Source organism: Peromyscus californicus, unplaced genomic scaffold, assembly GCF_007827085.1.
Source record: "Peromyscus californicus insignis strain IS unplaced genomic scaffold, ASM782708v3 Scaffold_6__1_contigs__length_162567912, whole genome shotgun sequence".
Lineage (NCBI taxonomy): Eukaryota > Metazoa > Chordata > Mammalia > Rodentia > Cricetidae > Peromyscus > Peromyscus californicus.
Genome location: NW_026294584.1, coordinates 129043067 through 129069721, shown reverse-complemented (window position 1 = coordinate 129069721; position 26655 = coordinate 129043067). Strand labels below are relative to the sequence as shown.

Here is a 26655-nt window from a genome sequence, read left to right as displayed (position 1 = left end):
TGGATAGAGAGCAGCGAAGGAAGAGGTTGATCTGTAGCTTCCACACACACACATGCACGCATGATTGTACTCATGTGCCCCCACCCAACACAGAAACATGTGCATTCACGTGTGCACATACAAAAGTGACCATGTACTTGAGGTCTGTGCCATTGTTCGGCAGAGGGAAGGAGAGATGTTTAAAGTCCAGCCCAATGAGCCAGGTGGCCTCAAGCACAATCAGATATGGGCATGGACGAGTGTGACTGCACACGTGTGTGTGTGACAGAGACGATGGATGGAAGATCCTTTTCCCCTGGCCAATAGCTCCCCAGGTCTTAAAAACTCAACATGCAAATCTCTCTGTTCCCCATGCTCCTGCTCTGGAATCCAGAGGCTTTGGCAGAGGGGGAGTGGTTCTGGAGAGAGGCCAGCTGATAAGGTATCTTAGGAGGTAGTTGTGGGTGAGGTGCCCTATACTATATGCTATGTCCCTTCCTTGCTTCTTCAGGTGGCCCTCGGGTGGCAGTGGGCCACGGTGGCAGAGTGGGAGCCAGCACATCCCACTGAGGCTGGGGAGGGGGCTGGCCCGAGCACTAGCTCGCTTGCTCGGCTTGCAGTAATCAAGGCTCAATCAGCGCTCATCAATGTGTTCTTGAAATAGACCCAACTGGATGGGGGAAGCGAGCAGCGTCTCGGCTTGTATAGCAGCAATCAGAGGGAGGCAATTTTAGATCCTCGGGAACAGCAGCTTTGCCCACACACGCAGGGACTCAGCCGAGCCACAGTGCTGCTGTGGAGCCTGCTGCAGTCTTGGAGATAAAAATGCCCCCATTGGGGCTGCAGCTGCCCTGGCCAGGAGTGGGTATGGGAACATGGGTCCAGCTGCACCATGGCAGAGTCCATGTTCTTCTACTGCACCTTGGTGGAAGTCCTACTGTGTGCTGGGAGCATGGACAGCTGTCTTGTGTGAAGTGGGTTCCCTTTTTCAGAGGATCTGATGGAGATGGAAGAGGTGGGTGTCTGGTCCAAGGTCATTTAGCTAGGGCAGGATCCTGTCTGTCTGACACCTGTACTGGGGTCCCTCCGTCTCTAGGAGACCATGTTAATGGGACACCTAGGCCTTGAGAAACTGAGGGCTGAGAACAGCAGTTTCCAGATTGCAGATGTGGCAGAGTGAGGCCCCAAGAGGTGAGGGGATTTGCTCAAGAGTTTGACTCCAGCCATTGTGTGTGAAGTCACTGGATACTGACCTTCTAAGGTCTAGCTCATGCCATCAAGAAGGCCTGCTCCCTGTGGGCTGTGAGGCCTGAGAATGGCTCAGCTGCCCCTATCCCAACTGACCATCTTAGATGCCTCACTTTCAAACACCAAGAGATCCTAGTCCACTTCCAAACCACACCCAGAATCTGTGTTCCCTTCACAGCTCCCACGCTGACTCCATCCTTTTTTTTTTTCCTCTTCTGGTTCTAGCAGCCACCTTACCTGAGCCCCACCCGTCCCCCCAACACACAGCCGCTGGAAGGTTGTATTTAAGCATTAGCCAGAGCCTATGAGATGGTTCAGCAGGTAAAGGCGTTTGCCACCAAGTCTGAAGACCTGAGTTTGATCCTCAGAACCAGGAAAGAGAGAACCAGCTCCTGCAAGTTGCCCTCTGACCTACACATACACACACACACACACACACACACACACACACACACACACACACACACACACTGGGGAACACATGTGCCCCCATTACATACACATATAAAAGCAAATAAATAAAGTAAATAAAAATAAATTAATTAATTCATACATATATGCATACATACGTATCACAAACAGAAATCAGTACTTTTTCTGCTCAACTTTCCCATGGTTCTGGGCTCCCTCATTTCACATTTACACTATTCTGCTAGGCTTCCCCTCTCTACTCACCACCTCTCACAGCTTGTCACTCACCACTGTCCCCTAAGCACTTTGCTTTGGCTGCTCTGGCCTCCTTGTAATCCTGGGAATACTACGTACAAGTTTCTACCACAGGGCCTTTGCATATGTTGCTCACTCTTCCAGTAATGTTCTTTCCTATATGGTCATGATGCTGTCTCCCTCACCCTCTCAAGAAGACCCTCCCTGGATGGCCTATTTAGGTTCTAGCCCCGTCCCCATGCTTAACCCCTTCCATGCCCTTTGGCCTTCCTATGCCTCTTCCCCACTTGAGTCTCATGCCAATCACTTGCTTCTACCCCTCTCTTTATTGTACCTTGTGTGATGCCCATGGTCCTATCCCTGTCTACCCGGATGAAGCTGTGTAACACAGTGGGCACAAAACTGATATTTGTTGGATGCGGGTAGCAGCTGGATGGTGAATCTGAGATGGAGAGGAACAGACTGGGTGGAGCAGAGACTGCAAGGGTTGAATTCACCTGAGAAATGAATTGGAAAAACACATAAGAGAATATGACTGCAGGGCAGTCAGTGGTGCAGGCCCAAACCTCAGTTTACCCATCTATTCACTGGGCTAGTGATTCCATACTCAGTGGGTACCAGGGTGGGGGAACGTTGGCTTCATTTGAAGATGAGACAGGAAGGTCATCAGGACTGGGCAAGTCATTGATGAAGGCTTCTTCCCTCTCTTCATCAGCTGTGAAAAGCCACAATCTAGAAACAGCTACAATGCCCATAAATGCTATCGCCAGAGGAAGGGTCCTGCCTGTGGTACAAAGCCCAGGTCCTGCTCAGTTGCTAGTTCCCCAGCATGTCAGGGCAGAGCTGAACTCCTGGCTGATGAATTTGGTGAGGGTGGGCAGCCTCCCTCCTGGCTCTCTCTCTCTGCTTCCTCTTGCCATCTCTTCTAACTACATGTCTATCATTTTTCTTTTCCTCAGAACGTGCATTTGTAACCAACTTCTCAGTAGCCAAGGGAGGATTTTTAAAAATAGCGTCATTGATTTCGTGTTTTGGAATAAAAAAGCAATAGATGAGCTTTGTTTAGAAAAAAAAATAATTAGATGGTACAGAAAAGAAAGCAAAAAAGAGAAATTGGCCTAAATCTCCTCCCCAGAAACTTTCATCATCCTTATTCCGTGTCCCGCCCCACCCCCATTCCAGTCCTCCCTCTGTGGTTGTTCTGTTAACCTCCTTGTCCAGGTGGGATGGGGGCCCGACTTCAGGGCAGATGGAGTAAGGCTGGCCAGCAGGTGTGTGGCAAGGCTAGTGTGTGGTGCAGTGTGAAGAGAACCACACGCCATCCCGGGCCCCTCAGCCTACTCATCACTGCCCTAGCCATCCCCCCACAACTTGCCCAAAGTTCTTTCAGAAGATTTTCAGCATTCACCCTTCCTGTTTTAAAACAAATGCCAGATAGCTAAGGTCTGCATGAGCTTTGTCCAGAGGGGCAACGTGACGTTGTCCAAGGCATAGCACATTCGGGAATGAGGAAACCAGGTCTGTGACAGCAACTAGGTCCTTCTGAAGACCGCCAAATAGAAGGACTCGAGGTGGGTCAGACACCTGCACTCAGCCCTTTTGCGTAGTTCTGGAAACTGAACGAGACAAGTAAAGAGACAAGTCAAGTCACTCGCCCGAGGTCACACAGTCAGGGGAGAAGGTGACTGCTGTCAAGGTGGGGGTGGAGCCAGAGGAGGATGAATTATACTTTTTTAACCAAGGGTAGTCTTTCTCCTTTCTGTTCCTGCAACTGGGTTCCTTTTTTCAGAGCTAAGGACCGAACTCAGGGCCTTGTGCTTGCTAGGCAAGCGCTCTACCACTGAGCCAAATCCCCAACCCCTGCAACTGGGTTCCTAGATAAGATCCTGGGCCATCCCCACAGTCCATTCAGTCTCTGGTGCAAGTCCCAGCTCCAGGCCCCACCTCCACGGCCTGCGGTTAGTAGTGGCTGGTTTGCTGGCACCTGGCCTAGAAGGGACGGGAGGGCAATAAGGGGAGGGACCTCCCCATTCCTCCCCTTCCTTAAGGCCACATCCTGTGGTTTGCTCCTTGGGGGTCAGCCCATGTCTTTCTGTGGGCCCTGTGGGTGGCTACAATACCCAGTAATGCCCCTGAATCCTGACTTTTCAAACTCTGCTGGCCCCCAACCACTCCTATTCCCAGAGTCCCCTGCCCCTCCCACTCTCAATGCTCCCTCCCTCCCTCATGACTCAATGATTCAACCATCCACCAGGAAACCCTGATGTCTCTTTTCAGGTCTTGGGGATGGGGGAGGGGGGAGTCCCAGTGACATCTACCTTCAGTGTCTCTTGGCAGCCTCCAATATCCCCATCCCTCCCAATAAGTTCTAGTGGCTTTCCATCATTTGGGGGAGTGTGAGGCTTTGAAAGATGCATCATGTTACCGAGTAAGTTCCAACTTCTGCCATCTATATGCTTTTGGTGACCCAGCATGCTCTTGGGTGATCCAGTGGCTCTGGTGGCTGTGGCAGTTTTCCGGAGCTCCCAAAGGTCAATTTCATGTGTGAACTTGACTGGGCTAAGAAGGAGCCCAGGTAGCTGGTGAAACATCGCTTGCCTGTGGGTGCCTGTGAGGGTGGCAGCCCTCACCTGGGTGAGTGGGCACCATGCCCTCTGTAGAGGGCCTGGAGAGAAGAGCAAGGTGGAGGCGGCGTGGACTTGCACACTCTCTGCTGGGGCTGAGAACTTCTTTCTCTCAGGCTCTTCTGCTGGGATGGGGCTACTCCAGCAGCTTTTCTGGGTCTCTAGCTCACAGATGGCAGATGCTCTGTTGTGCCTCTAGCGTTCCCTACAGAGCAGCCCTTTCTCAACAGGGAAGGGAAAGGCTCCCCTCTCCCTGCTGAGTGATGAGTGGCTGAACTGATGGCTTACCTGTCTACTAACAGCTTTGCTCCACCCTGGGGCTGCAAGAAAGTCTACATGGGGAAGTGTGGGCTAGCTGCATGTTCTCTCTGGTCTCATTGCTACGCCGCTACAGATAGTGGAGGTGAGTGCTGCCTAAGGAAGTGGGCAGACTCACTGATTGCGCAGCACAGTCCTGCTGGAGAGGTCAGGGAGGCAGCTCCTCCACAGGTAATCCCCATCCAGGAGGCTGTGGACACCACTCTTTTTGACTAAGAACAGGAACATTTCAGGTGTTCAGAGACTGCCTACTGGGTGCGTGGAAAGATCTGATGAGACTAGACGTCAGCAGATCACTTGCTCTGATGATTGGACCCCTCCACCACCCACAAGAAACTTCTTGGGTCTTTGGCTTCACCTTCAGACCTTCCCTCCCAGATTCTGGTTATTGGTAGTGTCTCACAGAGCTAGGCTGCAGAGCCACACTTGGCCAGCAGGGGTCACTAGCACACACAGCTGCCTGCTGGTGTGCCAGGCAAATTAATTCTTGTCTGCAGCTCAAGTTTCTTGAGAAGGAAGGAGACACACATTTTTACAGCAGCCTCTTACTGACTTGCTGCTGACGCCTGACTAAGCGAATATTCAGGCAGTCAGCGACAGAAGGGCCCTGAGCTCAGAGACTCATCTGACTCTGCAAGGAGAGTGACAAGGGGCAGATTCTGTGGTTTCTAAGCTGTGTGACTAGGAGGCAAGTCACTTGATTCTCTGTGCTTCAGTCTTCCTTATCTGTAAAACGGGCAGGTGGTTGTGTGAATTAAAGAGAGAGAGAGATCTGTTCAACATTCAGTTCACAGGAAGCCTCTGTGAAGCAGCCGCCATGTACTGTACGTAATACAGTGACTGCAGGAACGGCAAAGGCATCCAAGGAGGCGGGGCCTGAAACACCACCTCTCGCCATGCCCTCTGGTCTGTAATGCTGAGCTGAGACCACAGCCTTTAATTACAGAACCAAGATGGTCATGAAGGTGCATCCTGTGGATACTCGAAGACGGGAGGGAACCCAATAAAGACCACCTGCTGGGAACAGCCACGTGGGAGTCGATCCACATCTTTTAATTTTTTAAAAGGAGCAGACAATCTTATGCTCTTTGGGTTGCCAATAAAAAGTTTGTTATGCAAAACCGTCCAACCCTTTTCATTTTTAATAATACTGTAAATATCTCAGAAAGGATATATTGTATCATTTCTAATGAATATCAAAAAAGTTGACACAAAGACATGTCCCCTTGCTCCCTCTTACCCTCCCCTCCTCCCTACAGTTACCCAAATACTAGTATGAAATTACAAAACAAAACAAGACAAAAAAACAACCCCCAACCACAAGCCTCCCTCTACCCTGCCCCATGAGTAATGTTATGAGTGTCAAGTGTTAAGGGCCACATGTACAACACGTGTGTCTGTGATGACAGACGTTAGGGATCTGTCTGTCTGTCCATGAGGGAGTTGGTGGTGAGGAGCAATAGCAGCAATGGGCAACCTCCCTCCTCAGGGGTGGTGGGGACAGCAGTTGAGGACCAGCTCCATAGGTCATCTTCAGAATGACGTTGGCCTTCCCAGAAGCAATGTGTGGCCTGTTTGTGAGCAGCTGGGTCAGGGGCATGCCCTGGACAAGTGTACAATTAGCTGGGGAGCGCTGGGCATTTGGCTCAGCCATCTCAGGCTTTAGGTTGGGGCAGGGGAGGGGGTTGGGGGGTGTGGCTGGGCAGAACAGCTCAGAGTCCAGAAGCTTTGGGGAAATAGAGCATTCAGGTCTTTGACAGGACACGGGAGCCTTAGTGTGAAGAAATATCACCTTTCCAACAGATGAATCTAGGCAATTACAGGAAGAGAGAAAGGACGCCCCTCTCCCACCTCCCATCCCCCAATAGCTGGGCAGACAATGCAGCTGGAAAACCCAGCGGATGAGGAAGAGAGAGGTCAGTCCAAGAGGTCTGAGCCAGGTGGGAGGGCACAGTGCCAGCCTCCTCCTGGGGACCACGTCTGCTCTCTATTTCCAAGGAAGAGCCTGAGAGATGGATGCCCAGTTCCTTTCTCTGGTAAGTGTGAGTGAAGGCTCCTCACACCTGGGCAGGTGGAATGACTCCAGAAGATGTCTGCCCACAGGATCTGCAGGAGTGGCAGGAAGGTAGAGAAGAGGGCAGGGCACAAGAGCGGGGAGAGGTGGTATAAAGAAGGGGCCCGTGGGTGGAATCCAGCCCCGGGCCTCACTAGCTCCCCTGCAGGGATGGCCATAGATCCTGGCCAGGCAGCTGCAAGAAGAGGTGGTTGCTCTCTGTCCATCCCTACCAAGGAAGGAGGGACAGACTGATGGCCAAGAAGGTTGAAGAGATGGCAGGACCCCCTGTCACACGGGCTGGGGATGTGCTGGTCTCCAGGGATCAGGGCTACACTAAAACTCCAGGTGTTAGGGAAACACACTTCCCCAACATAGTTTGTGATAGGTTTGACTTAAGGTTGAGGTGGGGAGGGGTCCTAGGAAAGAAGGATGGAGAAGAGGCCTGCAAGTCTCTGCAGGTCAAGGTCAAAGCAGCCCTGTGAGTCAGTGAGGCAGGGAATCTTTCCCCACTTCAAGGGGAAGACTCCATTCTATCCCCTCCCTCAATCTGGGAGATGGAGAAACTGAGGACCAGGGAGGGAAGGAAGTAGCCGCAGTCACTGAATGGGACAGTCATCAACTCCTGATTTCTCAGGAGCCCTGTGGATGGTGGGATGCTTTCTTCACTGTCTTGCAACTTTGACATGTGGAAGGTCCTGTCATTGGAAAAGGGGAAGACCAAAAGAAAACAACAAAACAGAACAAACTGTCCCTAGGGTACCGAGGAGGGTGGGCAGAGAAGGTCCGAGACAAGGTCAGGAATGACTGAAAACCAGAGGCGCATGGGCTCTGCTCCCTCACTCCACTCGCCCACAGCATAAAAGTTGACAGTATAATACAAGGACTCTAGAAAACGTGGGTTGAGCCACCCTAGGCCAGGATCTGCTAATCACTGTACAGAATTATCTTGGTAAGGTGGATATGCCCATGATCACGGGAGTGAGGCGAGGGTCCAGGGCACACAGTGGCCGGCTGGGAGTTAACTTGTTAATAGTCCTGTGCAGATGAGCAAGCCCCTAACATTAGGTGAAGTACAAGGTTCAGGATTCATTTACAAGCAGGGAAGGAACGGGGGGAGAAGGATCCGAGTGGCTGGTGGGACTCAGAAGTGCGTCTCCTTCTCTGTGATGGCAGAGATGGTACCGTCGCCCTTGACCTTGGCCTCACAGTCATTAACGGTCACCGTCCGTGGGCTGGCCCCAAGCTTGCCCCGCATTTTCAGATCAGCGCTGGGGACTGTCAACTTCTGTAATTTCTAGATGGTTGGAGAGGAGAAGGCTGTGTGAGCAACACTGCCGGGGCCCAGGGTCTGTCCACTTCTGCCTCCCCAGCTGCACAGATGTTCCTTGACTGAGGGCCAGGCCCTGGCTTTGCCTTGCTCCTCACTTCGGGGTGAGGCATTACCTCCTTGAGTTCCCACCACCAGAAATGGGGATGGCTGAGGTCCCACTCCGGGCAGTAGGTGAGAAATAAGGAGACAGAGACACTTAGTCCCTGCATCATGACTGTAGAAAGGGACCAAGACTAGAGAGTCAGATTCAGGGCCTGCCACTCCATTCCTGCCTTGGCAGCAGGGGGAGCTGAGCTTTGAAGTGGCCTGATGGTTGTGCCAGCCAGTCTGCTGACCTCTGGCTGCATCCCTCTATCTGTGGGCCAGGATGGCAGGCGCTGGCTGTCCAGAGGCTCAGAGACTTCCAGGGCTACTGATGTAAACGTTGGTTAATCAGAGTCCTACCCTACCCTGGGCTTGTCACCATGCCACTGCAGTACAGGGGAAGCTCCATGTACTGAGCTCCTCAAGCTATGCCTAGAGGCAGGCGTCATCCCTAATTCAGCTTCCACTCATAGCCTCAACCTCTCAGAATGCATCTCGAGCATGGGCCCCACCTCAGCACCATCTGCACGTCCTTGGACCAGGACTCAGGAAGCCCTCCTGAGCATGGGCCCTTACCTGAAAAAACGCTGCAAGGACTTTGGAGTGACTTAGTACTCGGGGACAAGGTTGGGCCTCCTCTTTTAGGTAAAAGCCACGCCGCCTAGATAGGATTAACACTCAGACTCATGGGAGCTGATTAACCGTGCCTCCTGTGTGCCAGGCTCAGGATGTGAATGGACAGGTCTCAAGGCCTGAAGCTGGGCTAGATCAGAGGCTCACTCTGTAACAAGCCCTGCTGCCTGGGTGGGCAGGGTATGAGCTAGGGTGACAGGAAGAAGCCAGGAAAGGGCTCATAACTACCAGGAGGCTGCTGGGGGGTTGAGCCAGGGGTCCCAGGTCAGTTCCCTCTGGATGATTATCAATTAACCAACTGCCCTTGACCAACACCTCCTGTAAGCAACAAAAGGGACCTTCTCCATCCATCTGCCTCCGCTGGAGCCCAGGAGGGAGCATTTTAGATGGCACTTATGTCTCCCTATGGCCTGTCAGAGCTGACATTTGGCCAAGCCTCAGTTCAGATCCTGATTCAAATGCTTTCCCTGTAGGAATCCCCAGATCTCATACACCCTCTATCAATTGAGGGGTGCTGTCTGCCTGTTCGGCAGGTGGGGAGGCTTTAACCCAGAAGTCCCACAGAGGTGCTGCTGGTACATTTTAAGGAGGAACACCTGCCAAAGAGGAGCCTGCCACAATTCCCCTTCCATCCAGCCCAGCCCCCTCCCCCTGCTTCCTCCACCAACTGCTCACCTCGGGCAGGGTGCCCTCTGTCTTCCACACCTTGATGAAGATCCAGAGTGGAATACATAGCATGGAGGACAGAGCCATGAGCCAGCCAATGCCATAGCCCCAAGCTGGGTATGTGTACACGTTGTTGTACTTGAGGGGCTTGTACTTGACCAGAAAGAAGATGAAGATGCCCTGTGGGGAGGCAGACAGAGGTTCTTGGTGGTGTCCTTCAGCCCTGACCTACTCCAAAGGTCCAGGTATCTCAAATGTCCACAGTGAGCCTGAGGTAGATCTACGGAGGGAAGCTGGTCCGATCGATGGTCAGAACACAGGGGCTTGGGACCTCTCCAGGGCTGCGATGTTTGTCCCCTCCCCCAGGATCCTCTTTCTCAGCTTCTTCCCACTCAGAGTTTATCTTAGGGCCCTCTTGAATCTGTTATTCTGACCCCTTCAATTGGGAAGATAAGCTCTGATGCCCCCAGAGCCAGAGAGAGGGCAAAGAATCATGAGACCATTTTTCTGTGAAGCCTCCTCTCACCAACGCTGGCCCGGGGCCTGGTTCCAGGGACAGAGCCTAAACCTTGACCCTCCTCAGGGCCAGCCTCAGCTGAGCTGGCTGGAGCTGAAGAGTGGCTGGCTAGCAAACGAAGGGACTGGAAATGGCTTTCTGCAGGCCTTACCGCACAGATCCCAGGGGTCACAACTTTCCAGCACCACTTGATGAGTGACAGTGGCCGGTAGCCAATCATGTCCTCGATGTTGTCATAGAACCGGTTGCTTCCTATCCGGAGGAAAGCAGACAAGCATAGGTGTCTCAGAGCAGAGGTAAAGTGGGGGGGGGGGGGAGGTGGGGGAGAGGGGAGGGCCACCTTCCCCAGCATGGGACTTGGAGTGCTTGGACTTGAGTGTTGAGTGCCTGCATGGAAATCTGGGTCCCTTGGGTGGCATTATTAGGTGTGAAAAGTACGAAGCCTTACTGTGCTCTGGGAAGGAGGGCCCTACAGAGGTCCTTAGGTCAATGGTGGAGGTGCGGCTCCCTGTTCCCTGCTAGAAATGTGATGGTTTTCTCCAATACATACTCCCACCATGAGAGGCCTTCACCAGGACCAGAAGCAATGAAACCACTCAGTCTTAGACTTGAACTCCAGAACCATGAGTTCTGCTAGCCCTCTGCTTCTTAAGTAGCCCACGTTGGGAATTCCTTTGCAGTGGTGCAAAGCCAAGAAACACGACGGGCAAGGTGAGGTGGACACATGGGTGATTCACAGGGTTTGGGGCTCTGGAGGCGAGGGCCTTCTGGGCTGCCTGTATGGCTAGTGGTTAGTATGACTAGTGGTTATTGCTCCCAAGCTACATTCTGTTTCTCCTTGAGACAGCAGGTCTCATCCTGATTTGTGTGAGGACCAGAAGGTAAAAGGAATGAGGGCGTGGCTCATGCGAGTGTCTCTGCCTCAAATCTCGCTCTGGGACACAAATGGGGAAACTGAGCCTCAGAGTAGGACTGGCCAGAGATCGGGGTGTCTGGGTCCTGAACAGCCTATGCCAGCGTAAAAACAGGAAGGTGACAGTAGGAAGGAACCTGAGTCCCCAGGGAAAGTGCCCAGATAGATATAGCTTGCCAGGTCCCAGGGGCGGGGCCAAGCCTCCACTTACCATACACCCAGCCAATGCAGACACACTCAAAGATGGCCACGAAGAGCAGGCACATGCCACTGGCGGCGTATGAGTCAAAAAGCTGGAAGATGTACATGCCTCCCTGCAGGTAAGAGGACAGACACACAGACAGACACGTGGGAAAACAGGGTCAGTAGGCAGCCTCCATGGCATCCTCTCTCTGCTTTGGCAGCTGCCAGCCAGTGATCTGCTCATCTCTAGTTCGAGTGCTGCACTCTCTGCAGCTGGGTGTCGCCAGGCCCGGATCTGTAGAGATGTCGGGGGTTGTAGGTGGTCCGTGGCATCAGAGGCGCCACTCAAACCAGAGTGGGGGGGGGAGACGGCTTCAACACCTCTCCCTGAGAGGGTCAGCTCCAGCAGCCTCCAGGCAGGCCTTACTGCTGCTACTCTTGCCCTCTCCTATCTTTTCATAGGCTTAAAATTACCCTTGGCTCCCTCCAACCTGCCCTAGCACCCATTCTCAGCCAAGTGGCCTCACTTTGCATTTGGTTACGTTCTTTCAAAGCTCAGCCAAAACGTCACTTCCTCTGAGAAGTTCTCCCTCCTCAGCCTCACTCTTTCTTCGGGTTTCTAGACTTCATTGTCCGAACTCACAATTTAATCCTAAAAGTACCCTGTCAGCAGCTGAGAGCTCTGAGCTCTGCCCGGGAAGCCCCCACACCTTGGTCCTTACTGTCCCTCCAGCCAACAGTAGGTTCCCTAAAAGATGTCAGTAGAATCACCTAGAGCATGGGTTCTGTGACGTGCTACTGTCTGACTTGCCCAGAGCTCAGAAATGGACACATAGTAAGTGCACAGCTCATCTCTGGGATGAATTACCGATGAAGGGTTGCCTGTGGGCTGACTCTGTAACACATGGTCGGCCCCTTGATGGCTGGCCTTCATTGACCAAAGTGAAGAAACCTGGCCTCAGAGTGGGCAGCATCTTCCAACAGAGGGCCCCGATAGAAAGAGATGTGAGGAAAAAAAACGTGTCTTTACCTAGTGCTTCTACTGTGGCCTCCACCACCATGGACCCCAGCTTCTCCATCCTTCCAACACAGACACAATGCTAAACTTCCAAGTGATCTTCCTGGGCCTCCAGCCCCAGTTTACAACCACTGGGGTATCCAGCTTCATGGGCTGAGTAGCTACCAGATTCTTCTTTCCAAGGAGCAGCCACAACCATGTCAGCCATCCTAAACCCCTTTTTATACTCTGTTCCCTTAGAGAGCCCTAACAGACCTCTTGCCATGCCCCCCAAAACAGTACAATGTAGCTCTTCACATACTGTTTATATGATGTTAGGCATTATGAAAAAACCAGAGATGACTGGTCCTAGGAAAATAAGAGGGACCCAGGAATCTGCAGATTTGTTGTTCATGGGGCTTCTGGTGTGACGGGATAACCGTCTGAGCAAGTCTGAAGATGAAGTTCAGTGAAGCCTCTCCACATGAGGATGTGGGGGTGGAGAGAGCATGGGAGGGGGAGGGAGGGGGAGGGAGGGGGAGGAGAGGCCAGGTCTGGATTTGGGCAGAAACAACATCTGTAAGGAAAATCTTCCTGGTCCATGAAGAGCACAGATGCAGGGAAATCAACATGAAAGAGCTTGGAAGGGTCAGGTTGGGGAAGTCGGGGAAGTCGAGGCAGTGGGCTACAAAGCCAGAGTGCGGTTTCAGGGCCTCTTGTGTCTGCCAAGGGGTCTCACTGGGAACACAAGTCCCCCAGTCACATCCCTTGGGCTGTCTTCTACCATGCGTATTCCATAGCTCGAGACCACGTGTTCCCTCATCTGTCTCCTCCGAAGACTGAGGTAACGTCGTAAGGAAGACAGGGCCACACACAGCACCAGTGTGAAGAGAGGGTTGAGTGTGCAGGGCGTGTGGAGACTGTGGCTAACTGCAAGGCCCATGCACCATCTGGACACACGGTTCTGGCTGATGGTTGTTAGGGGGCATGGGTGTGAGGCCTGATGTGTAGATTTTCTGGAATGTACCAGAAGTCAAGATTTTTACAGGAAAAAAATCTCTTTTTAACATTATTGGTGATATCTTCATGTTTTGAAGAACACAGGGAGGGTGGGGCTAAACAATCCCCAGGCCCTGTCTGATGGGAGGCCGCCTGTGATAGCAACAGTGGATGTTAGAGTCTGTCAGCTCCCTGCGTGGGTCTGAGGCACCTGACTAGCAGTGAGTTTGGCTTTCTGAGTTCAAACTCAAGATGCCCCTCCTAACTGCCCAGATATCATTAAAAAAGAACTAAGTAGCTTTCCATGAACTTCCCAGGAATGCTTCAGGTCACACATTGATTTCTGCTCAGCCACAGGTTGCATGTACCAAAGACAACTTCTGAGTCTCGCCAGGCCCGTCATTACAGACACTCAGGAGGCTGAGGTGGGAGAATCACAAGTTCAAGGCTTGCCCCCCCCCCCCGCCCCCCCACAGAGCTAGTTCACATCTAGCCTACTCAATTTAGTGAGACCATCTAAATAAAAGGTAAAAAAAAGGGGTAGGGGTATAGCTCAGGGGTGGAGCTCTTGCCTAGCATGAGTGAGGTAAGTTCAGTCCAGCATCAGCACTGAAAAGGACACAAAGCAAGACATTTGCTGAGTCTAGGTCCCCTAGTGACCTGGGGTCTGGCTCAGCTTGTGCAAGGGTGCTCTATGGTCTATGGCCCATTTTCTTTTCTTTCTTTCTTTTTTTTTCTTCAAGACAGAGGGTTTCCCTTTGTAGCCCTGGTTGTCAGGACTCCTCTATAGACCAGGCTGGCCTTGAACTCAGAGACCTACCTTCCTCTGCCTCCCCAGTGCTGGAATTAAGGGCACACACCACCATGCCTGGCTATGGCCCAGCTTCTTAAGCTGTGCAGGTCATATACATGAATGTACAGGGTGTAAAAAACTTGGCAAAGGCTAAAGGATTCTGACTGTACCACGACTGAAAATCAATTCAAAATCAAATCTGTAAGACGTCAGAGGTGTTTTCTGGCAGTGCTCACCGGTGTTGCACCACGTGGCCTCACCAGAGCCACGGTTCTGAGTACATGACACTCTGCGCCAACGCATACTGCCTGAAACATTTCAGATTCGAGACTGCATGTTACAAACTGCAGTGTTTTTACTGTACATATAAAGGCATCTGCTCTTCCAGAAACATAATGGTTTAATTATGGAAAACAAAGACTTTTTGCATTTTCATTCCTGTTATTTTTTTTGGTGGTAGTGTGTGTGTGTACTTCTCTTCTTTGGGGTTTACTGCTGTGGCTTTATCTATTGCCTGTGTTTTCAAGGGTGTATCTGACTTCCTTAGGTTGGAATTTTCCTTCTAGTGCTTTCTGTAGGGCTGGGTTTGTGGATAAGTATTGCTTAAATCTGACTTTGTCTTGGAATGTCTTGTTCACGCTGTCTATGATGATTGAAAGTTTTGCTGGGTATATTAGTCTAGGCTGGCATCCCTGGTCTCTTAGTGTCTGCATTACATCTGTCTAGGACCTTCTGGCTTTCAAAGTCTCCACTGAGAAATCGGGTGTTATTCTGATGGATTTGCCTAAAAAAGTCCCCTCGCCACATAATAATTAAACAACTAAACATACAGAATAAAGAAAGAATATTAAGGGCAGCTAAGGAAAAAGGCCAAGTGACTTATAAAGACTTTTTGCATTTTCTCAGTCATTCCTCAGTGTGTATCAAGTTAGGATATCTTTGCATTATATTATTAGAATGTTTGATATTTCTTTTTATACTTAATAAAAATGCATGTGTGTGTGTGTGTGTGTGTGTGTGTGTGTGTGTGTGTGTGTGTGCATATATATGCATGTGAACTGTGCTTTGGTTCATGTGTGCAAGCCAGAGTACAACTTGTAGGAGGAGTCAGTTCTCTCCTACCGTGTGGGTTCTGGACCAAGCTTAGGTTGGCCACCTTGGTGGCATCTTTACTCACTGAGCCATCTTGCCAGCCTCAGAGTGTTTGGTCTTAAAAACTGCTGTTTAAGTTGCATAAAAGATAATTCAATAAATTTGTTTTGGAATTAGGACAGAATAAATTTCTGAAAGTACCCTGAACATGCTTCTGAAGTTATGAACTATATATTTATGCAACCAGGGTTCTCAGTATTGATGATCATAAAATCAAAATATTGATCAACTCTGACAACTATTAAAGACATTCCACATCCTGTAGTATCAAATATTCAGCCAAGATTTGATTCTTTATGTAAGCACATCTACCTCATTAGTACACAATTTTGCCTTTGCTTTAATAAATGATAAAATTATATGTACACCAAAGAACTGTTTTCAAAGAAATTTCTTTATAATCTATTATCAACAAATGTTTGTTTTGTATACTTATTTATTATTATTTTTATGTATATGAGTAGTTTTGCCTGTATGTATATCTGTGCACCACATGTGTGAAATGCCTGTGGAGGCCAGAAGCTGGCATTGGATCACATGCGACTGAAGCTACAGATGGCTGTGAGCTGCCACATGGGTCCTGAGAATCAAACCCAGGTCCTCTGCAAGAGCAGCCAGTGCTCTTACTCACTGGGCCATCTCTCCAGACCCTGTATATCGATTTTATATGCCTATATTTCCAGGGCCACATACAAATTTCTTGAGTGAAAGGGGGCTGTGTGTAGCAATGCTTAAGAATTCCTGCTCTGATGTCCATATGCCATCGCTTGGTGACATAGTCCTCAGAACACAGCTCCGTTAAAGGATCGATGGCTAGATTGGATATAACTTTTCCACGTCTCAATGTACGTATTGTTTCTCCCCTCCTCCGGCAATTTGATGACAGGCATGACTGTGTCCCTACAGGGAAACTGAGGCACCAAGAGGCAAGGCCACTTGCAGCAGGATGTCACGGAGCTGAGTGAAGGGACGGAGAACTGAGTGGCAGGGCCCACAGTCTTAGCCGCTAGTCACGCTGCTGTGGTGGAAGATAAGAAGCAAGTAACCTGGAATTTCCTTAGAGCCAAGCTTTAACCAAGTGTAAATGAAAGAGAGGCTCTGGCAGGCAATTACCATGACGACTGAGGCTGGCATGGCTCACTGGGCCCACTGTGAACTTCTTCAGCACAGTGGCTTGAAGATAACCCTCTGTGAGGGTGGAGGGCTGACATGGGAGGCTGCCCAAATTCCTGCTGATTAATAGTCTCAGTTGGCTGGAGCGCTGGCACCCTGATGCCCCCCACCCCCCGGGAGTCACCATGCACCCTAGAAGAGAGCTCTGTGCACTTGGGGCAACCCAGGGCAGGCTGTGGTGGGGGTCAGCAATACCCACAGCAACACCTTCCCATCAGCTTTTTCAAGGCATCAGGTTAACCTCCTTCCCAATTTGTATGTGACAAATGACTGCATTCTGTGTAATTAACCAGTGCTTAATGAGGTCCTACTCACTGTAGCCCAGCCTCCCTACATGAAGAAACACAAGACAGAACCACTGCAGGGAGAGCAGGAACTGGACCCTCCCCCACTCATTTGCTCAAACAGTGACTGTCACTCTCATTAATGTGACAGTGAGTAAGAACAGCAATCACTCAGTCACTCACACCCAACACAAGACCTGAGCTGCCTCCAGCTGAACAGGGTAGGTTCCTGTTCTCCTGGACCTTTGGGCCTGAGGGACGACAGGACAGGTGAAAGGCTGATCAGGGATCTTTACAACAGCCAGAGGGCCAGGGCCAGCTGAAAGGCTGATCAGGGATCTTTACAACAGCCAGAGGACCAGGGCCAGGTGAAAGGCTGATCAGGGATCTTTACAACAGCCAGAGGGACAGGGCGTGAGCTGGGAACACAGTGGCCCAGGTGGGGAGATGACAGCCTGATGGGACAGGAACTTCCCTGAGACTGGGGCCTGGGAGGGAGGTGAGGAAGAGGCCTCTGGAGATGGCTGGCCCCTGTTTCACCCCATCTGCCTGATGGATTCCAGTTCCCCACTTCTTCTCCCCATTTCTCACACAACCTCCGTGTCTCTCAGCAACGGATCTCCCCATCCCCCTTTCCCTGCATTCATTATCTTTGTGCATTATGGGGAGAAAGACACCTAATCTCACCTTCCAAAGATACCTGTCACAGGACAGGGACAGAATGGCTGTGGGGTGGAGTGAGCACATGAAGACCTCCTCAATTCGGGGTCAGGGAGAAGCCCACCTCACCTGCAGGGACAGGAAGAAGGAGGAACACACGGGAGGCTGAGGCTGGAACACACAGCCTATTCCGAGAGACGTTCCAGAAAAGCCACTATTGAACTTGAAGCCATCGTGACAAGGAGCTAGTTCTGAGCCTGAGAGCTGACATTGTTCTCTTCACTGGAGGGTCACCTAGTCAAGGGATGACTAGGGAATCACTGTCTGGCCTGACAAGTCCCCATGTGAGTTGTCTGGTCTAGCAACAGTCACCTTTAGCACCGACATGATGGGAGAGGGGCGCGGGGGGGGGGGGCAGAGACCTTGTACTTGTCTGTGTCCACTCTCACAGTATCCCCAAAGGTAAAGCAGGTACCCCAGTAGCACTCGTAGCAGAGAAGGCCACAAGGTCTGAGGTCTTGGAGCTGGAGTGTGATGGAGCACTGGTAACATCACTTACCTCTGTCAACATCACCAGGCCTAGAAAATAGGAGATGATGGACAGGGCCAGGATGAGCAGTTCTCGCCGGTAGCCCCGCCGGAAGACCTTGGGGTACATGTCTACCACGGCAGTCACAAGGCTCTCCACACACACAAACTAGAGGGAGAGACACAGGAGTAAGTAAATCCCAGGAAAAGGCCAGTCTTGGCACCCTAGGTCCATGTCCCAGGGGCTTCCTTCTCGCTGGCCTGCCCTCCACCTTCACACTCCATTCCACAGTCATGAGAGCAAGCCCAGCACCAACTAGCTCCAGTATATCCATTGAATGGACCCAGAAAAAGATGCTGAGAGAAGGGAAGCTACTGCCCAGGGTCACTCGGCATGCCTGCCCTCCAGACTGATGGCTCCTCCTCCCTCATCGATGCCACTTCTTGTTCTGGGGTTTGTGGGTTACAGCAGACCCAGCCTTGGCCCTTGAGGCAAGGCAGGAGTCTCAGAACTGTCCTGGGAGCTTGATAATCTGCTGGCAGCAGGTTCAGCCATTGTCTTTGACTTCTAGGACTGTGGCTGTCCCCTGCCCTATGACAGGTGGAAAGCCACACCCAGCTCTGTCATCCAGGTGTTTGGTGGCAGAGCCCAGCTGTGAACCACCTGCTTCTGAGGTGGTCTCCCACCTTTGTGCTGCAATGGAGTATGAGCTTGCTAGTCACCGTGTTGGGAGACTCCGCACCCCTAATCGTCTGATTCACATCTATCTTCCCAGACAAGGCGTTTGCGTTATACAAAAAGAGTTACGACCCAGAGAGGGGTAGTGATGCTCTCAAAGTCACACAGCTGGGTGCTGTTGAGAACTGATGCTCAACTCTGGTCCTCGTCACTGCCTCCACAACAGGGACTGGTACTGGCACCCTTTCCCCGGGGTCTTGTGGGAGGGAGATGGGACTCAAAGAGGGCTGCTTACCCAGGAAGCTAATGGTATGGGGTGTGGACATGTACAGGTAAGAGGCAAGCAGTCCAGTATCTGCCCCAGCAAGCCTCTCAGCAGCTCTCAACCATGACTTCTACTTTCAAACCCAGACAACGAACAGGGGTCCTCGTTCATGTGACTATCAGAGGGTGGGCTGAACGGCCCAGGAACATGGCAGAAGAGCCAGTGAGCTCCGCTCAGTGGGGCATGAGCAGAGTCCATGCCTCAGTCCCATCTCCCGCGTCAGGCAGGAGCCTCTGCCTGTCACACACCAGCTGCAGAGCCCTGATTTCCGAAAGGCTTTGCCGACAACAATGGAAGGGAAAGTTATCAGCAGAAACAGCCGGCGTGTCTGCAGCACAGCTTAGTGGTTTCTGGGGAAGGATTCTGGCTCCGGAGAGAAATTGAACGTGTCTGGATTGACAGACACACCAGCCAGGGCTTGTGTGTGCAGTGACTCTCGCAAGGTCATGAGCGGAAGCAGTGCTCATCGGGCTAACTTGGGCACTTTCCTTCCCCCTAAAGCCAGAGGATCAGGACTGCTTCTCTGGTCAAGCAGCGGTTCTCTTCTGCATAGGCCTCAAGCATAGACTTGTCAGGACACCTAACTGACAGCCACCATCATGGCTGGATGCAGCTCTCTGGGCTCTAGACAGCCAGCTGTGCTCAGCAGCAGGCAGGGGCTGTATTCCAGGCCTATGGGGCAGAGAGAGGCCATAGGCTTCAAGCTAGGAGGCCATGGGGAGGATGAGAGTGGGCATGGAGAGCAGGGAGGGAGTGCAAGCTGGTGTAGAGGGATGAGGGAACGGGGCATGCAGCTTACTCCTAGAGCAAATGGACCTGCTCCAAGGGCAACAGTTGCAGAGGGAGGGAGGGAGGGAGAAAGGGAGGGAGGGAGGGAGGGAGGGAGAGAGGGAGGGACAGAAGTCCACAGGGACTAGTGGGCATACAGCTGTTGGATGCAGGTGCTAAGGCACCAAGAGGATGCCAAGAACATGTCATGGAGTCCTCGTCACAGGCCCAGAGGAAGGAAACTGCCTCTCCTGTGTCCCAAGCGTTCCATGGTTTGGTAGGCATGGGGACAAGGGGACCCTCGGTTACTATTAGCCACAGCCCACCCTCTTTAGGACTTGTTTCTGCTTTTCCAGGAACCTCTGGCTGCGAGTCAATTGTCAGAATGGAAGGACTTAAGATATCATTTCAAAAGTTTAATTGGGGGCCATAAGTGGTGGTGCACACCTTTAGTTCCAGCACTCTGGAGGCAGAGACAGACAGATCAACATGAGTTTGAGGCCAGCCTGGTCTACATAGCGAGTTCCAGAAAAGCCAGAGCTACACAGAGAAACCCTGTCTTGAAAAAAAATTGAATTGGGATCTGGGGACTTAAATTCCATCCCCACATGGTTGATGGAGAGAAGTAATCTCTGCAAGTTGTCCTCTGAACTCCATATGTATACTATAGCAGGTGTGTACACACACATAAATAAATAAATAAATAAATAAATAAATAAATAAATAAATAAATAAATAAATAAATAAAAATAAAACAAAGCTAAAAACAAAACAAAACCCAAAACACTTAAATTGGGAATTTGTGGTGAAGTAAACAAGAGGGCGGGACACCAAATAGATATGTCTGTGATTGATGACTACCAAGAAGGTGGCAGGGCTGCTTGGTGGTCCGATGACTAGGAGAGGGTTCTGGGGACTAGAAGCTGCAGCACCTGGCCTGTCTAGTCCCTGTTCTTCCCTTCCTGTCCCTTCCCCATCACCTGACCTGCCTCTCCCCTCCCCTCCCCTCCCCCACTCATTACCTAGATGTCCCCTCCCCTGCCATCCCTTTCCCTCTTCCTGCCCCTCACCTGGCTGTCCAGACCCAGGAAGATGAGCATCATGAAGAACAAGGTGGCCCACAATGGGGAGAGGGGCATCATAGTGACAGCCTTGGGGTAGGCGATGAAAGCCAGTCCAGGGCCTGGAGGGGAGGGAGAGAGGTCACTCTCAGTGTTTCCATCTGCAGGGATGTAGCGGTGCAGGCCACTGGACCCAGGTCCCACTCCGATCCCCTGTCCCTACCCTGCCGACAGTGCTGTGTTAACATGGACCTTCAGAAAAGTATGTCACTGTGCAGAGGGCCTGGAAAGGTCAAGGTTCAAGCCAGGAATGTCTGACCCACAGATCTTCCTCTGTATCCACCTGCTTTCATATTGTCCAAATATTCTCACCAGGACTGGACATCAGCTGAGTCTAAGCAAGAATGGAATAATCTATCTCAAATGGTTCTTAGGATAGTGAGATGCCACCAAACAAGGAGTGCGCAGTAGAAGAATTTATTATAGTACAACCCATATACCATAAGAGTCCAGTGTAATGTGCATCCCAGTAGATTCTGAAAACATGTTCACACCACAACCACCATCAAGATACACAGTATTCCTGTTATCTCTAGCTGCCTACCACCTTCACATCCTCCTTCATCAGCATCCTGGGCAACTAGTGCTAGGATTTTTTCATTTATTATTTACAAGATTAATTTGAAGTTGTGTGTGTGTGTGTGTGTGTGTGTGTGTGTGTGTGTGTGTGTGTGTGTTTTGTGTGTGTGCATCTGAGTGCAGTGCCCATGGAGGCCAGCAGAGGGTGCTAGATACCCTAGATCTTGAGTCACAGGCAATTTTGTTACCTGAAGAACAGAACATATCCCTAACCTCTGAGCCACCTCTCCAGTTTTTTTTTTTTTGTTTTGTTTTAAATTTTAGATTAAAGTTGCTTGTACTATTTAAGATGAAATTGCGGGGGGGGGGCAGTGAAAATCACACACTTCACCTATGACATACTGATTTCAAATGCAGTCATGCAGTTCTGTCATTTTACGTTTGAGGCTCCATGTTTTTGCCAACATTTGATACTGTTATTATTTCAGGTTTAGTCCTTACAGTGACTGTGCATTGTTCAATAACTTTGGTTTTTAATCTGTGTTTTGGGGTGCCTTCAGTGCTTACTATTCACACAATGCCCCCCTTTATTGGCCCATTTCCTTTTTATTGCATTGGAGCATTTTTTAGCTGACAGGAATGTAGGCATTATGAACATCTCCTGGCCCATCTTATTTTTAAAGAATATTTATTTTTTCTGTGTATGAATGTTTTGCCTGCATTCATGTCTGTGTGCAGTGCCTACAGGGCCAGTAGAGGGATGGATCCAGGCAATGGATCCTCTTGAACTGGAGTTACACAAGGTTATGATCAACCATGTGGGTGCCAGGAATTTAATTTGGGTCCTGTGAAGGAGCAGCCAGTGCTCCTAACCATTGTGCTCCCTCTCCAGCCCTTTTGTCTTTAATGCTTTGAAGTATTTAATTTTTCCAAACTACATGTTGCTAGCATATAAAAACTGAGGTGTTTGTGTTTATAATCTTTTATGCTTGATCTTAGTGAAATACAGCAATTCTCATGAGATAAAACCATGGAATTGTCCTAAGTCCTTCTCAGAGAAACACCAGGGTAGGCTGCTGCTGTGACCCCATCCCTTGGCTAGGCTGGTGTCGGCATCATCTCCATGGTGAAGCATGGTTTTCCTCTCCCGGGGAGCAGAACTTGGAGGTTACATAGGACTCTGCTCTTCTCAGGCCTCTCCTGTGATCTCAGCCTCCACTGGAGCTTTGCTCCCATAGCCATTGTTAGGACGGTGTTCGCCTGAGGATGGGTCTTTCTCCTTCCTTCCACACCCATTCATCAGGAGTCCGCAAGGCCACTCACTAGGTGATGTGTTCATGCCCTTGTGGGCTCCTCAGTGTTCAGTCTTTTCTCTGGGTTGTGATCCAGTAATGATCATTATTTACTTTGCTGTTCAAATTGTCCCAGCACAGGCCATTGGGGGCTCCTGCAGGTTGGTTCTACATCCTTCTGATGTGTCCCCAGGCTTCTCTGGAGCACAGCTTTATCTTCTGGCTTCACTGTGTCCTGGTCCAGCCCTGGACCCGATTGCCTCTTCAAGGGGCCCTGGCTGCAGACAGTGATGTTTAGAAGCTCAAGTCTGGACATGAGGGGGTGTGTGGTAACTGGGGGTGTCACTGCAGGTGGCTCCCCCAACACATTTATCCCTCTTGTGCATGTCTACATGTTTCTGCCCACACAGGGAAACCAGGAGTCCAAGCACACATATCCCGTGACTTCCAATACAGTACATTCTAGTACCTGCTCCTCAGAGGACAACAGTGGCCTCAGGTTCTATATACATTTACCAATTTAGTCCACCCACCATGCATGTTCCATTCAACAGACTCTCTAGTTCAGAGTCCTGTTCTGACACAAATACACTACAGTTATTGTTTTCTTTTTTCTTCTTCAGCCTCCAGTACCCACTCAGCACATCACATCTGTCTGTTCTCTGTTAGTTCTGTGATCCTTAGTACCCAGTGTGGCTACAGGACTCACTGACATTCCACAACACAGTGAGGTCACTGTTCCTAGCTTGTATTCCATTTTGGGTCCCACTCCACTTTGGATGGGATATGAGACATCACCCAGGGTCAAGGCTAATAAGGAAGACACTCTGGGAAGTACTGTCCCTTCCTTCCCCCTCCCCACCCTTGTCCCTTCCCCCTCCCTTTTCTGCCCTTCATGACAGTAGCCATTCTCTCTAATTTCCAGGCCTCTCTGTACCTTTTTTGCACAGTTGACCACACGTATTTTCTTTCATCTCTTGTCTTTCTCCCATGAGGGATATAGAGGACCTTTTCACTTTTTTAACTTTTAAATACATACTTTTTTTTGGGCAAAGTCTCACTGTGTAGCTCAGGCTGGCATCACCTTCCTTCTGCCTCAGGCTTCTAAGGGTACACCACCATGACCAGCTCTCTACATATATCACTTTAAAAATATCCTTTATAATTGATATTTTCTTCATTACTTTTTTAAAAAATTTAAGATTGTTTTTTATTTGTGTGTGTGTGTGTCCACACGCTTGCCCACGCACATGTGCACATGCATGTGCGCACCCTGCCTGTGTGAGTTTATGTGTACCACATGAGTTCAGTGCTCATGGAGGCCAGAAGAGGGCATCAGATCCCCTGGAGCTGCTGTTACAGGTGGTTATGAGCTGTCCGATGTGGGTGCTGGGAACCAAACCTGGATCCTCTGCAAGAATGGCAAACATTCATAACTTCTGAGCCACCTCTCCATCCCCTTCTGACAATTTTTAATATACATACATGGTGTTACATGTTGTCAACATCTTTTTTTTCCATATCCATGGAGATACTAGGTTTTTTGTTAATCTGTGAATACAGTGCCTACTATAATGGAGTTCCTAACAGTAAACCAACCTTGCATTATTCCTGCAATGGTTCTTCTTGGTCCAGACACATAAATCAGTTTATTTCCATGTTTCCCCACAGTGTTTACCACAGTGAGCTTTCTCTGTTAGTTTGTCTCTATCCTCGTCATCTTGTATCTTCTTCTGGTTCAGTGCCAGGCACCACCATGACCAGCTTTCATATTCAAATGTGTTTGTCAGGGTAGCAGTGTTGGAAGGTGGGTTTTTAGAGGCAATTAAGTCTTTAAAGGTGACCAGGTCAAGAGGGATTAATGTGTGTTTCAGGGGACTGGATTAGTGCTTTTGAGAATGGAGTGGTTCTCATGGGTGGACTGTTAGAGAGGATCCACTCCGTGGGACCCACCCTCTTTCTGTGCACCTATCCCACTGCCACATGGCTTCTGCCATGTGATGCCTCCATCATGTGATACCTACATCATGTGATGCCTACATCATGTGATGGTGCTGCATAAGATACCCAAACACATAATGCAGCCACCAGATCTTCCTTTCTCCAGAAACTATCAGCTTAAAAAAAAAACCACATCTTTAGAACTTATCTAATCTTAGGTTTCTGTTATAGGAGAAGAAAATGGCAACAACTGGAGAGTGTGGCCTTGAAAGTTTTTTTGTGTTTCACTGCTGATCTGTGGAGGAGCACGGTTCTTTACCAGTTTGTGGGAAATTCCTGCTCCTAACTGTTGTAGTAGTGGTGTATAGCCCTTCTTTTCTCTCTTCCTCTCTCTCTCTTCCTCTCTCTCTCTCTCTCTCTATATATATATATGTGTGTGTGTGTGTGTGTGTGTGTGTATGTATATATAAATATAAATATATATATACAAAATATGTACACATCACACACACACACACACACACACACACACACACACACACACACACATATATATATAATGTGTATGTGTTTGCCTGCTTAAATTTATGAGTACCATGTAAGGGCAAAAGCTTCCCACTTTTTTTTTTTAATACTTTCTCAGGCTTTATGTGAATGTACGTGGCCCTGGACTTTGGCCACCATGTATAAGTGGAAGTTTCTATCCTGCCAGCCAGCTCCCAAATAACCACACAGAGACTTATTATTAATTATAAATGGTCAGCCAATAGCCTAGGCTTGTTACTAACTAGCTCTTACAACTTAAATTTACCCATATTTCTTATCCATGTTCTACTATGTGGCTTGATACCTTTCTTTAACACAATATGTTCATCTTCCTTCTCTCTGTGTCTCCTGGCGACATCACCCTCTTTCATCCCAGTGTTCTCTCAGTTTGTTTTTTCCACCCAACCTCTTCCTGCCTAGTTACTGGCCAGTTGGCTCTTTATTAAAACAGTGAGAGCAACACCTCTTCACAATGTACAAAAGGATTATTCCACAGCACTGGCCCCCTTTCATTGTTGATATTAGTTGGATTGATCTGAATGACAAATGTCCCCCATGGGCATTTGAACAGTTGGTGGTGCTGTTTGGGGAGGCTGTGAAACTTTTAGGAGGTACAGCCTTGCTAGAGGAAGTACATCACTGGGGGCGGGATCTAAGAGTATACAGCCTTGCCCCACTTTCTGCTGGCTTTCTCTGCTTTCTGAATGTGGTTGAAATGTGATCTCTTAGCTTCCTGCTCCTGATACCATGCCATGCCTTCCTGCCATGATGGACTTTCTATCCCCTGAAACTATAAGCCAAATAAACTCTTCTGTAAGTTGCTATAGTTATGGCATTTTATTGTAGCAACATAAAAGTCAGTAATACATTAATAATTTGTATTTTAATTTTTTTCCTTGTTAGTTTTGCCAAGGAATTATGGCTTTTGTTCATCTTATCTAATAGAGCTTTTGGCCTTTAAAATATTCTCTATTAATTGTAGGAATTCTCTTTATTATTTCCCTGGTCCTACTTATCTTGGATTTAATTTGTGTCCCAGTATGCTACCTATTATGGTAAACATTTCATGTTTACTTGAAGAGAATTTTTCTCTGAGGTTGTTTGGTGCAAAGGTATATGAGTGCCCCTTCAATGGGCTGAGGAGCTAAGCACAGTATGAGGGGGTGTGTAAGGCAGTGCTCACCTCTGATGTCATCTACTTTGACTCTGGCCCAACCTCATTGAGGACCATCTCTACCTTCAATACTCAGGACCCATAGCACCTTTTCATTACAGTCTATTTTTTCAGAATCCATGTACCATCTAAGTCAAGAAGGAGTCATCATGGTGAACCATCACCCTGATCATAGTATATTTGATTCAAATACCTCAACTTTAGGCTGTGACATATGTAATGATTCCATATGTATAATGGAGTGGAGGAGCAGAGGGGAGGTAGGTTCTCTAAGGTGCAGCATGTGTAAAGGGCCTGGGGTGGAATATGGTGCAGAAGTGAGAGAGACCACTGAGGGCCAGTGGTAGACAAGTGGGTGGTGTGGCTCCAGCCTCCTGGGGCTGTTCAGGCTGTGCTTAGAGGCTGCTTTGTAAACATGACACCTTGGGGTTGAGTGCAGAATGGAGCATGTCCAAAGTGAGTGGTAATGGGGGCGGGGGGGTCGGGG

General features: G+C 49.7%; 1 protein-coding gene across 1 annotated transcript in view; it reads right to left on the bottom strand.

Annotated features, from left to right (window-relative positions):
• Positions 1–5867: 5867 nt before the first annotated feature.
• Slc6a11 (solute carrier family 6 member 11) overlaps positions 5868–26655 on the bottom strand; it is a 116741-nt gene continuing 95953 nt past the window's right edge. Inside the window, exons 9-14 of the mRNA XM_052719144.1 lie at positions 20646–20758; positions 17835–17972; positions 11246–11348; positions 10273–10373; positions 9614–9784; positions 5868–8185 (exon numbers count right to left, since the gene is read on the bottom strand). Coding sequence (XP_052575104.1) covers positions 8033–8185; positions 9614–9784; positions 10273–10373; positions 11246–11348; positions 17835–17972; positions 20646–20758 — 779 coding nt within the window. The 3' untranslated portion in view covers positions 5868–8032. The remainder of the gene's footprint in view (positions 8186–9613; positions 9785–10272; positions 10374–11245; positions 11349–17834; positions 17973–20645; positions 20759–26655) is intronic.